The 13,291-nt window shown below is 34.1% G+C and overlaps 1 protein-coding gene and 1 long non-coding RNA gene across 9 annotated transcripts; both read right to left on the minus strand.

Moving 5' to 3' along the window:
• LOC107635241 (uncharacterized) lies at nucleotides 1–3,699 on the minus strand. 3 transcript variants are annotated; one of them, XR_015880662.1, is made up of 4 exons: nucleotides 2,949–3,699; nucleotides 2,755–2,874; nucleotides 2,558–2,669; nucleotides 1–139 (listed from the first exon to the last, which is right to left on the minus strand). XR_015880662.1 is itself a non-coding variant. In XM_016338649.3 (3 exons), exons 1-2 carry the CDS (start codon nucleotides 3,258–3,260, stop codon nucleotides 2,779–2,781), a joined length of 408 nt encoding a protein of 135 aa, XP_016194135.1. In that variant the 5' UTR covers nucleotides 3,261–3,699; the 3' UTR covers nucleotides 4–2,669; nucleotides 2,755–2,778. The 3 variants fall into 3 exon arrangements, 2 of the variants coding, with proteins under 2 accessions (XP_016194135.1, XP_016194134.1); XM_016338649.3 differs by having other exon boundaries at nucleotides 4–2,669; XM_016338648.3 differs by lacking the exons at nucleotides 1–139; nucleotides 2,558–2,669 and having other exon boundaries at nucleotides 2,712–2,874.
• A 1,010-nt stretch (nucleotides 3,700–4,709) lies between these two features.
• LOC107635242 (uncharacterized) lies at nucleotides 4,710–10,190 on the minus strand. 6 transcript variants are annotated; one of them, XR_015880636.1, is made up of 10 exons: nucleotides 9,903–10,172; nucleotides 9,505–9,572; nucleotides 9,377–9,409; nucleotides 9,171–9,281; nucleotides 8,609–8,683; nucleotides 8,382–8,447; nucleotides 8,098–8,183; nucleotides 7,679–7,725; nucleotides 5,781–7,517; nucleotides 4,710–4,895 (listed from the first exon to the last, which is right to left on the minus strand). It is a non-coding gene; the product is annotated as an uncharacterized LOC107635242 (long non-coding RNA). The 6 variants fall into 6 exon arrangements; XR_015880634.1 differs by lacking the exons at nucleotides 4,710–4,895; nucleotides 8,609–8,683 and having other exon boundaries at nucleotides 5,570–5,899; nucleotides 7,053–7,118; nucleotides 7,487–7,517; nucleotides 9,903–10,190; XR_015880635.1 differs by lacking the exon at nucleotides 4,710–4,895 and having other exon boundaries at nucleotides 5,570–7,118; nucleotides 7,487–7,517.
• Between the last annotated feature and the right edge of the window lie 3,101 nt (nucleotides 10,191–13,291).

Consider the following 13,291-nt stretch of genomic DNA (forward strand, 5'->3'; position numbering starts at 1 on the left):
GCATTGCATAATCAAAATCCTATCCCTCTTATAAAAACTGGTAAAGATAAAGGTGAGGGAAAAGTAACTAATACAACACAAAACATCGTTTAAACAAAAACGAAATAACTAAGCTCTTCCAAACTCCATCACCCGTAACCTGAAAAAGAGAAGACATGTAGGGGAGTGAGAACATCGTCCTCGCTGGTACTCACTATGGGGTTAGAGAAATACTATAATAGGATACGTGAAAATAAAACCGTTACAGTAATTAATAACCGCCTTATGCATCTTTTCAAAACCAAAGACTTAATATAAAAATCCGAAGTCCTTTCTAAAAGAGAAAACTGTTAATTCTTCAAAAATCCAAAAGCCTTTTAAAAATTTTTCTTAGGCAGTATGAATGACCAAGCTATTCCAAGCATAGGTTCATTAAGCCTATACTGAACCAATTTAGTTTTTTATACTTTTCTAAACCAAAAAAACAAACCAAACACATCCTTCAGCCTATCTCATAATCAACCACAGCCCTAGGCCCGAGCAACTCAATTAACAGCTGATCCATCACAATCCAACCAATTTTCAGTCACAAACACAAGTAAGAAGGTTCAAGCACAATCAAGCAGTTACTTCAAGTAGAGCAGTTAGCAATCAAACATAATTATTCACATAGACAAAGCAAGTACAATATGCACACCCAAACAATGTCACATAGATGCATATGATGCATGCCTATCCTAGTGGCTGATGAGTCTCATCTGTCGGTTATAAAGCCAACCTGACAAGTCCTGGGAGCTACCCATTAGACTGTCCCTCTATCGTGCATCTCCAACTCGAGTAATTCTCAAACATAATCACATAATATATAACACCCACACTGGTGTTTATCCAAGGGGGCGAGCTCATCCGAAACTTTCACAGTGTCCGGCCACACTTACGACATAGGGTCAGCAGAGTATCAAGTCTCAACTTGGAGCACGTGGTGGCTAGCCACTGCTTTCACCTAGGGAAACTCGTATCTCAGATATTTGGAAATGCATCAAATCACATTGTCAATCTATAATCATATACGTATACATACCCAGCCATAATTCAATATTTATCACAACCATCCGACTCATAACATAATATATAACCAGCCATAATTCATTTTCAAATACAGACATTCGGCTCATAACATACACAACACTTCCTTCACAATCCATCTCAAGTTAAATCATTATTCATGCCATATAATACTTTTTCTCAAATCACTTTTCTTTGAAAACAACAATTAAATTCATCTTTGTCTCAATTTCGAAATGCTTATTTCTCAAATAGTTTCAAGCTCATAAGCCATTTTTTCTCAAAGTAAGTTCCCTTTTCAAAACAAAGCCACCCTCGACATCATCCAAAACTTCCAAAACCATGCCAAATTAAAATCTCTTCTGAAAGATTCAAAATCATCCATCTTAAAATAGGATTTTGTAACAACAATTCCTCAGCAGAGTCTTAAGACTTTAGGAGAGAATAACATAACTCATTTCTTCAAATTTGTTTAAAATCTGTAAAACCTTAGCTTCTTGATTTGAGTAATAAAAATAAAATCTAAGCCAAACCGAGTCGTATAATCAACTACTCCAACCACATTTTCAAAACCATTTCTTTTACTTGAACCGAAACCAATTTCAAGCCCATGATAAAAATCTGAAGCGTTTCCAACGGCTCAAAAATCATTTTAGTTTTGCTAAACCAGAATTCAAAGAATACTTTAAAACTTTTCTAAAACGTCGAAAGATGAGATTTGTCAATCAAAATCCGAATTCTTTCAAAGTCACTAAAACTCCTCCAAGTGAAAATCCTTAAGTCAAATTCAAAAATATAAACCCTTTTCACCTTTAAAAAAGCCTTAAAGCATAACTCTCTTCCAAATGACTTGCACCTAAAAACCTAATATTTTCCTTAGGAAACATGGCTAATTCATAAGTCTCTTTTCAATACTTCTTTTCAAAATATAATTTCATCACTTCCATAAATAAGTCGGGTAAAGATAATAAAAGTCTTAAATCCACAATTCTCCAAGTAAAATAGTAAAGGCCTTAAATTCATAATTTTTCAAATAATATTTTAAATAAAGACTCGAATCTTATAGGAATTTCGACAACACCTCCCCTAAAACTTGGACTCTACCACCCTTTCTAGGTCCCAACCAAACCATTCCGCAACCTTCTTTAATGGGTTCAAAACCAAATCAGTCAAAATCAAATTGAATCCAGAAGTGCATACCATTTTCATATTTCAAGAAAACCAATTCAAACTCAATTTTTATATTTCAAGAAAACCAATTCAAACTCAAATCAATTTCCAACGGATTAAACTAGACTTTAAAACTTTAAAGAAACAACTTTAAAGAAATGCTTCAAGAACCATCCGTTTCACAAAACCAAGCAATAATCCAGCCAAACAAGCATTTATATCCATCCAAGATAACCAAAAAATACATAAGACTTATACAATCACTAGAAGTACATCACTCACATCAATATCCGCATATAGCAACTCCGAATGATAAAGTTTACTTTTCTGAAAAAGCCCCTACCTCGATAAGTCGAAACCAACCCAAATTCTTCACAGAATTCCTTTCGTCTTGACCCGAAACCAACGGCAACTCCAATTTACAGTTCCACACACGTTTGCAATGGCATAAACAGCTTTAAAACACAACATGCAACCTCAGTTACCAACTCCTAATACATCAATATCACAAGACTTTATTACACGAAACAGAACACTAACATGGGGTTGTTGAAACGTAGGTACTTAAAGTAATACAAAAACAAAGCAGCGGCGGTCTCTGATCCAGTTTGGCGGTAGCCACCTCAAGCAGCAGCGGCGACTAGACTCCGGCGACGGCGACTGAAACCAACATGCAAGGACAATAAAACTCCCAAAATCTCAAAAGAAATAAAAACCAAACTCGAAACCCTTACCGGCAGTGGATCTCCACGGCGGCAGTGGCATTCTCCGGCAGCAGAGGCTTGGCCACCCACCTCCAGGAGCGACGACGGAGCAGGCGATGGCGGCTGGACGCGGCGGTGGTGGCAGAACCGGCTCCTTCTCTCTCTTCGCGCACTCTCTCTCTTCGCGGTTCTGTTGCTCGACGACAGCAACCAACGCGATGGCATCTTCTCCTCACCACCGGCAAGACCCTCGGCGGCGACAATGGCGAGGCGGCTGAGCTCGTGAACGACGGCGGTGCAGAGGCAATTTCTTCCTCTCCCATGCGCGTCACCCTCTTCCATCAGTCTCTTTCTCTCTTCGTGAACTCAAGGATGACGGCGACTTGGTGAGGGCGAACGGCAACGACGAACAGAGGTGGCAGCTCCCTGGACGACGACGACAGCGAGGTTGACGGCGGCGAACTTCTCCTCCCCTGGCGCTCCATCCTCCTCAGATCTCCCTCTTCTCTCGCGACCCTCACTCTCTTTCCCCCTTTCTTCTTTCATTTTTCCTTTTTCTTTTCTGAAGTTGCTGCTGTGTTGTCTGGTTTACTGAAGGAAAAGAAAGGGCTGGGCAGCGGCTAGGGTTTCATTTGGATGAAGGGAAAGATTGTGATTTAATTTGGGTTAGGGTTTGTGTATGGAATTGGGAATTTTAGGGTTTAATTTTGAAATTAATTGAATCCTTAAAATTACTCTAAAATATTATTTGTTGTATCATATTGCTGTTTAATTTTCACTCAAACTAGTGTGAATCCTGCGCAACATTGTGTACATAATCTATTTTATTGTATTTATGTATATTTTGTTTATAAAAAAAATTAATATATATTTATGAGGAGTTAGTTTATTTAGTATATAAATAGGTTGATTAATTATTTTTTTTTAATATTAATGTTCAATTTCGTTAAAAAAAGTAAACATATAAAATTTGATTTTATAGTATTCCTCAAATTTGGCCCACAACTATTTTGAATTTCTTTTTTCACATATATGACATGCTAGAAGTAGTAATTCTTGATATATTATTCAATTGGATTTGTTTAAATAGAGTCCGGATGCTTCATTTTATTTATTGGTCTATAAATAATTTAAAATTGAGAATACTAATTTGGATACCCCTAAAAAAACTAAAAGATCGATCTAATTAAACTTCGTTTAAAACATATTAAATCGACATTCTAATTTTAAAACAGACACAAAATCACTAAATAGCAAAACTATATATATAGACCTAGTTCTATGTTATCACTATTACTTTCAAATAATGGTATAGCAAATATAAGTAGTCAACTACAGCACACAAAAAATAACTATTTTTTATTTGATTAAAAGTCTTATTTCTTTCTTATCAATCAAACAAAACCAACAAAAGTAAACTCATGAATCAATAGAAGTAAACTCACAAAGACAAAAATATTTTTATTTTAAACTTTGATATATATTTAAACAAAAGGCACCCTTAACCTTTAATTTAAAGATTATTGGCAATTGAATATGAACTTATTTTTATTTTAAACTTTGATATATATTTAAACCAAAGGCACCCTTAACCTTTGATTCAAAGATCATTTGCAATTGAACATGAACCTCATGTCTCGATCTCTAGCCCATTCTGATTTCATTCTTTCAATTCCTTTCTTTTTTTTATTCTTTCAATTCCTTTATTATTTGCTCCAAATGTCACATCTTTCCAAACAACAAATAGAACCATATGTTAAAAAGACATAAAAATATTTTTTTATTGCCACATGTCTCAGTTCCAAATTGAATGTAAGCACTTATTCCCTGAATATTACTATCTCAACACATTAAGCATTGATAATAGTTAAAAAGACAAATTTTAACAATAAATGAAACTTTTCAAGTCCTTGCCCCTTGCTGCGGCTGCAATCAATCTTGCATCAATTTGCAAGCGCAGCCCGTTCCTCCTGTCATCTAGCATAAAATGTATGGAGTACAAACACAAATAAAAATGCAGCCATTTTAACTTAGAAAGTCAAAGGAATTAAGTAGTGATCCACTCTACTTGCACCAACCCCTCTCATTAACAGTTTGATCAAGTTGTTGTACCATGAACTTGTCAATTTGAGCCTGCTTTGTTGGGTCGTATAAACTCGGAAATGGATCCTCTCCAGTTTTTTCAACACTTGACAAAATACAGTGCAATCTCTCACCTTTGATTTTAATAGTGGGACCAGAAATAAATAAGAGAGAGAATGTGGTGAATGGTTAGATTAAACACTGCACACCATCCAGTTTTTTATTCACTGGAGAGGATCCACTCCCTATAAACTCAAACAAATACAAATACACAATTGATGTAGTAAAATAGCATTTAAAATAACATATTATAACCAAATTTATTGACCGCTAAAATATCTTACCAAGCATTGCAAGTGCTATTATTTTATTCACATTTTTTTCATAGTAAACAAGAAAAATTGAAAAAAAAAAAAATACCACCTGCCCCGTATTTTGTTTTTCAAGTGATAAAACAAAATAATTCAAAAATTGATATATATTAAATAAATAAAATTAGGAATCCAAAAAAATTTAAACATACACAGCACAAATTTTTTAAAGGTAAAAATAACACTAAAAACAACAAATGAAAAAAGACAAATACTTATAATGATTGTCTCCTCTTACATTCCATGTTCCGAACATGATAGATTCCTTCACTCTAGCATATTCTGCACACATGATGCAAATAAAGAAGGCATTTTTTATGTCCTAAAATTTGATGTTTTATTCTTTCTTTTACTTTTGTCCTATGTTTGATCTTTCTAAAGATATAATCTAAAGTTTCTCCATCTTTACCTTAGCATCTATTCTCTCAACCTCCCTTTGTAAGTCTGCCTTCCTCAGAGACACTGACTATGTGCCCTTTATCTCAGTTCAATTTGCTGCCTTCAATCACTCCGCTCAATTTGCCCGTTCTGAATTTGCCGACATTAATATGTGAAACTCTAAGAATCGCACCTTAATTTGAGTTTGTAGAATCAAACTTCAAAATCATCAAAAACTACTTAATTCACATATGCAGTTTAAACCTTACAATAGAAAAATTTAAAGTCCTTAAAATAATAAATAGATATCTTTTTATTCCACAAAGCATGTTTAGGAATTCAAACATATACACAATAAAAGTAAAAAAAGTAACATCTCATTTAAATTCCTAAAGAAGCCACCTTAAATTATTTAACTTACATTATGAGTAATTCTTTTTATCAAACTAAGCATTTTTTTAACTACCAACTAATTCATTTTTCTTACACCTGATTTAAAGGATATTGTTTGTTACATTGAAACTGTCTAGCCAAAATTTATTTACGGAGACAATGACAGTCCACTTTCATCATTGGTAGTACTACTAAAGGATAAAAAGAATATTTATTATTTACTCTCAACAGTGCCTATTAATCAAGAACTAATGCAAAATAAAACTGAACCCAAACTTACTATACAGAGTGTTGTGGAGGAGAAGTCTATATAAGGATTATAAGCCAAATCAATCAGGACTGTGACTGAAAGAAGATAGGGAAGTACGTTGTTGCTTTCAAAATCAGCTATATTTCATATTCATATTCTCAGTTATAAAAATAAAACTACACAATTTGAGGGTGTTCTTCCCTTTTGAAATTAGGATTTGAACAAAATTTGACGGCAATTTTTCATTTGAAAATCAGAGCTTGAGTCTACAAATTTAAGATATTAATATATTAAGATACATAGTTAGCTACAACATGCACTTCTTGCTAAAATTAATATGATTCAACATAGACACTTGTTTGGAGAGAAGTCCCAACTTTGAGTTTTAAATAAATTAGAAATCATGTTGGTGATTGGGTTTCCTTTATTATATTTTAAAATTACCGAGACAGGTTCAAACACACATATTGACAGACTCCCATCATTTTTTTCCACCTAAAATTGTATATTTATCATCTGACATCCTATAATTATCCTATCATGCTTAATTTACTTCATTCCATTCCTTATCATACATTTTATCATTTGGTACAACCTTAAGAAGATCATAGGTATTCAAAAATATAAGTGAATAATTTGCAGTAAATAAAGGACACATACCTAGATATTAACATCTGTGATGACAGGATACTGATATTGAAAGGCAGGCACTTGTGCCAGAAAATCCTATAAATAGAGCATAAAACAAACAAAATTGAATTAGTTGACAGAAAAACCATTTTTGTTTGGCCAAATAAAATGAACACCTTAAAAATAATGAAAAAAAGAAAATGAAAAAAATACATTTCATTGTTTTTTTTTATATAATTAAAACAAAAAACAGCATTACCCTTGTAAAACCCTGCACAAAACTTTTACTATATTCCTATACTTCATTTTTTGAACTTACAAAAACTCTAAAATATGGTCTTGTTTTTTTCGGTTTTTTTTTTTTTTAAATCATCAGTTGCATTGCAGCAGTAATAAATGAAACCCTGACTAAGAATCTAGATATACAGTCAAAATGGAGCCAAAAAATGTTTGGAACAGGGTACTCTTTTGTTGATGCGTGGCCGCTTCACATAGCTGCAACAATGATAGACACAATTGCAACATCACTATTAAAGCAAACATAGAAAACAAAATCACTTGTAATTAAAATGCAATGAACAAAAAGTTGATCTAAAAGAGTAATAATATAATACATGCATGGATGTATATATAGATATATAAATGTAGATGCGTGCCTGTTGTAGACTCTTGAAACTTGCATTCTCTTAGAGCAGGTGATCCACTTTACCCAACATACCACAACATGGAACAAACGAAAATTTTAAGGACCAAATTATCATAAATTCATAATGGAATTGAGTAACTAAAAGGGGGAGAATTATCATCATACTGAAGAAGGAGGGGGACTCAACACATAAAAGAACTAAGAAAAGTAAAAATTAGAAAAATATCTTTAAGTTCAAAAAAATGAACGAAAAAAATAAAGTTCCTAAATTTCTGATATGACGTATAAAGCTAAAACATTGAAAACAAATTATTAACCAGAATAAGAAAAGAATTAAGAAAAAGTGAAATTAATCCAAAGCAAGATTTTAAACTCACGTCAGACCACCAAATACTTTGATCATTTTGAAAAGTTGAAATTAGAACTTACCGAAGAAAGAATGTTGCCTAAGATCCCAGTGTAAAGGGTATAGTGCCTTGCATCCCCCCTTCTGAACCCTATGTCTCCTTCGTTATCTGAACACTCACAAAGAAACAAAATCATGAACAGTTTGCGAGCAAAATGCAAAAAAGAAAAAGTTACAAATTTTTTTCCATATGAATAAGCCCTAAATCATACACTAAAAGAGACATTAACAATCACAAATTAAAACACTTAATTGAAAACAACACCTATGGAGGAACAATTTAAGTAATGAAAGCTGTGAACCACACCTTTAGAAGTCCACTTGTCTTGTGCAGCTCACACCTAACCTTGATACCTTTGCCAATTTCAACCACCTGCCATGAAAATTCATTTATTTTCCTTACAAAACAAAGTATCATTGAGAATTTGGTAGAGTAATCCGTGCTCATAAATTGTAACAATAGTGCTAGGAGATCGCCATATATAGAAAACCCATAAAAATAAGATAAAATATTCAATTGATTCAAGAGAGAACCTCAATAGCTTTGCCAATTTAAGTTATAAGTGAGTTAAAAACTCACACAGTTGAAAACTGCCTGAGCTCCTGGTCCTGGACATAAAAGAAAACATTTTGTGAACCCTAACCCAGTTGATACAAATGATACAGCTACTGTTTAAACCCCAACTCCAACTCCATATCATCCTACCTAAACCATGAATGCAAAAAGAAGAAAGCCTTTCATATGTGAACGCTGATGGATTAGGGAGAGTGAACGGCACTAAGAATTAATTTCAAAAGCCTTTCAAAATCGTTTTAGAGGAGTCACTATTTAATTTCAAAAGCAAAATTCTAGATTCACTGCCATATTTTTTCAAAGAATTAAAAGCCCTTTGACAATAACATTAACTCTATAAATTAAAAACATAACCCATAACGTATATCAAAAAATTAGAATATATTACATCTTCATCATAAAAACTAAAATGGCTTGACATGATCCTTTAAAATTGTCGTCATTGTTCCTAATAGTATGAAAATGAATGTGTTTAGATCTCTGGTGTCAATCAGCAGAGGCATTAATAGAATTCAAGTCTACCTTGAAAGGAATATCTGCTTGGAACTTTAGCATCATTTAGAATGGCAATGGTCAAAAACATGAAGGCTAGAAGTTGAATTTCCATATTAGTTCAATGAGCATGAGGCCAAACTGCAATCAGAAATTAAGAAAACCAACTTGATTAATATTCATTCAATGGTTTTCATAATGAATTACACATTATAATAACATCACTATCCAATTACCACTATTCGGATGGTGATAGATACTGTATAGATCTGAACGCAAACAAAACAAAACAAACTAAATTAATTTATATACAAAGCAAGATCAAATGAGATTATGTTAATGAAGAAATAGGAGAGCAACAAACCGTATAGATCTTCATTCTTTGGAAAATAGCTTTGCTGGTTAAGACTGTACTAACAATAACACTCAATCCTGCTTCAGTCGAGACAATTTCAGAAGCACTTCTTGATTCTTGATTCTTTATTAATTCTCTTTTGAGTTTAAATTCGCGTACCAATTTCAAATGGTAAAATTGCGCTCAAATTTTAAAATTCAAAAGAAAAAAACCGCTCAAATTGGAGTGGGTTTCACTGAAACTACATGCTTAAACCAATGGATAATAAACTCTCAAACCAACCTAAGGTTACCCGGTTTAAAAGACACTACACAAAGCTAACGATGGTAAGAGCCAGATCTGTGAATAAGGGTGAATCACATCGTGTTAAGAAAATATTAAATAAATTTCTACTTAAAAAAAATTACCTCTGCAACATCGTCGATGGTAGAATCTCAGAGCTCTCGTTCTCTTCGCCGTGTCATCAACTTGCTTCTAGCTACTCCTTCTTCACTGTTGGCAGGAACACCACTCGCCGCTGCCGCTGTTCTAACGGCGGTTCCTCTGTTTGCATTGCGAGCAAAGTTTTTGTGTTTACTCCGGTGAGGGTGCTGAGCTTCCCGTACCAGCAGGCAAAGAGAACAATGGAGAGAGATTTGAGTTTTTGAATTTTGAAATGCAGGAGCTTATTAAAAAGGTTGCCGCTAAATGTTCTAAGTTTTATCATTCTAATTTCTAGATATATATTTACTTTGATACCTTTACTCTTTAGCGTGTCATGTGTCGTTCAGAGACAGGTTAGACACTTGTTGAATATAGAACTATCTACTGTTCTCCTTTTATATATAAAGGAGATACTCTAATTGAAAATATAATACAATATAATTAATTTTTTTTATTAACAAAACCTAAAGTACTTATTTATAAAAATATTATCATATAAAAATCTTATTATTTTATAACTACTAATTTTATAATTTAAATATAGAAAATAATTCAATAATTGTAAAATTAGATAAAATTTTCATTTAAATATCCAAACATCATTATTTTTGAATCTCTAAGACGTTAAATAGTAAATAGGAAAATAAATCAAAATTATAAGGTTTGGATAAAAATATTTATTTATTTCAAATCTAATTAATCAAAACTGCATTTAATTATCTTTAATAAAATAGTTTCTGAAATTAAAATTGTAAATAAATATATAATTTAAAATTAATTTATAATAAGACTTTTCAAAAGTTTTGGGTCTTACATCTCTCCATTTCAAAGCAATCTCATTTTGGTGGTTGAGATGCATGAACAGATCAGCTCAATGAGATGAGAGGGGAAGCCAATATCAATAAGAGTTTCTTTAATAAAAGTCCATTTGAGTCTGTCGTATGCCTTTTCCGGGTCAATCTTGATAGCCATCCAACCCTTGTTACCTTTCTTACTCCTCATAGAATGTATGACCTCCTGTACAATAATGATATTATCGGAACTCTGCCTTCTAGGTACAAAACTGCATTGGTTTGGGCTAACTAGTTTCTCCATAATTTTTCTGAGCCGCATAGAGATGATCTTGGTCACCATCTTATAAGAAACATTGCAAAGACTTATCGGGCGCATTTGTTTCATATTGACAACTGGCTCCACTTTTGGGATAAAAGTAATTAGAATCTCATTAATATCTTTCACCTGCTCAGGATGGCTAAAAATATTCTCAATTAAAAAACACAGATCAGCCCCAACTTTATCCCATTAACTCTGGTAGAAAATAGCATGTATACCATCAATACCAGGTGCTTTCAAGCCCCCATTTTAAAAATAGACTCTTTTATTTCCGTATGAGTTTTCTTGCCCCCTGTGATATTTATATCATCATGGTTAAGAGTAGGAAAAGAGTTATTCATAATATACGGAACATAAGGGCAATCATCATTGAATAAATCAATATAGAAAGCAGTTGCCATTTGTTCTAAAGCAAGTTTATCAGATACCCAGTTGCCATCATGATCTTAGATGGACTTTATTATGTTCTTCCTTCTCCTTGCCATGGTGGATCCATGAAAGTATTTCGTGTTGCAATCTGATGAGCGGATAATTTATACATTTTTTGGCATTGTTTTTTAGTATGCTTTTAGTACATTTTAGATAGTTTTTATTATGTTTTTATTAGTTTTTAAATAAAAATTACTTTTCTGGGCTTTACTATGAGTTTGTGTGTTTTTCTGTGGTTTCAGCTATTTTCTGGCTGAAATTGAGGAACCTGAGCAAAAATCTGATTCAGAGGCTGAAAAAGGACTGCAGATGCTGTTGGATTCTGATCTCCCTTCACTCAAAGTGGATTTTCTGGAGCTACAGAAGACCAATTGGCGCGCTCTCAATTGCGTTTGAAAGTAGACATCCTGAGCTTTCCAGCAATATATAATAGTTCATACTTTGCCCGAGATTTGATGGCCCAAACAGGCGTTCTAAGTCAGCTCAAGAATTCTGGCGTTTAACTCCAGAACTGGCACAAAAGCTGGAGTTAAACGCCCAAACTGGCATAAAAACTGGCGTTTAACTCCAAGAAATGTCTCTACACATGAAAGCTTCAATGCTCAGTCCAAGCACACACCAAGCGGGCCCCGGAAGTGGAATTTTACAATAAACACCCTAGCTTACTCATTTTCTATAACCCTAGGTCACTAGTTTACTATAAATACTACTTTCAGTGATTCATATTGTACCTCATGACACATTACACGTTTCATTTTTGTATCTTCTACGGCATGAGTCTCTAAACCCCATGGTTGGGGGTGAGGAGCTCTGCTGTGTCTTGATGGATTAATGCAATTACTACTGTTTTTCCCATTCAATCATGCTTGTTCTATTCCAAGATACCACTTGTTCTTCAACCTGATGAATGTGATGATCCGTGACACTCATCACCATTCTCATCTATGAACGTGTGCCTGACAACCACCTCCGTTCTACCTTCGATTGAGTGTGTATCTCTTGGATTCCTTAATCAGAATCCTCGTGGTGTAAGCTAGAATCCATTGCCGGCCATTCTTGAGAATCCGGAAGGTCTAAACCTTGTCTGTGGTATTCTGAGTAGGATTCGAGGATTGAATGACTGTGACGAGCTTCAAACTCGTGATTGTGGGGCGTTAGTGACAGACGCAAAAGAATCACTAGATTCTATTCCGACATGATCGAGAACCAACAGATGATTAGCCGTGCTGTGACAGAGCGCGTTGAACATTTTCACTGAGAGGATGGGAGGTAGCCATTGACAACGGTGAAACCCAACATACAGCTTGCCATGGAAGGAGCCTTGCGTGCTTGAAGAAGAAGACAGTAGGAAAGCAGAGATTCAGAAGATAGAGCATCTCCAAAACCTCAACCTGTTCTCCATTACTGCAAAACAAGTATTTACTTCATGTTCTTTTACTTTTTACAATTAAATATCAGAGTTATTGATATCCTGACTAAGAGTTACGAGATAACCATAACTTGCTTCAAGCCGACAATTTCCGTGGGATCGACCCTTACTCACGTAAGGTATTACTTGGACGACCCAGTGCACTTGCTGGTTAGTTGTGCGGAATTACAAAAGTGTGATTGTGATTTCGTGCATTGGTGCACGAAATTGTGATCTCAGGCAACGGTGTCAAAAACTCTGTACGCACGTCTTAATAAATTATTTTTCATTCACAACTTCGATACAACTAACCAGCAAGTGCACTGGGTCGTCCAAGTAATAAACCTTACGTGAGTAAGGGTCGATCCCACGGAGATTGTTGGTATGAAGCAAGCTATGGTCACCTTGTAAATCTCAGTCAGG

This window comes from Arachis ipaensis, chromosome B4 (genome assembly GCF_059453495.1).
Source record: "Arachis ipaensis isolate K30076 ecotype BB chromosome B4, ASM5945349v1, whole genome shotgun sequence".
Lineage (NCBI taxonomy): Eukaryota > Viridiplantae > Streptophyta > Magnoliopsida > Fabales > Fabaceae > Arachis > Arachis ipaensis.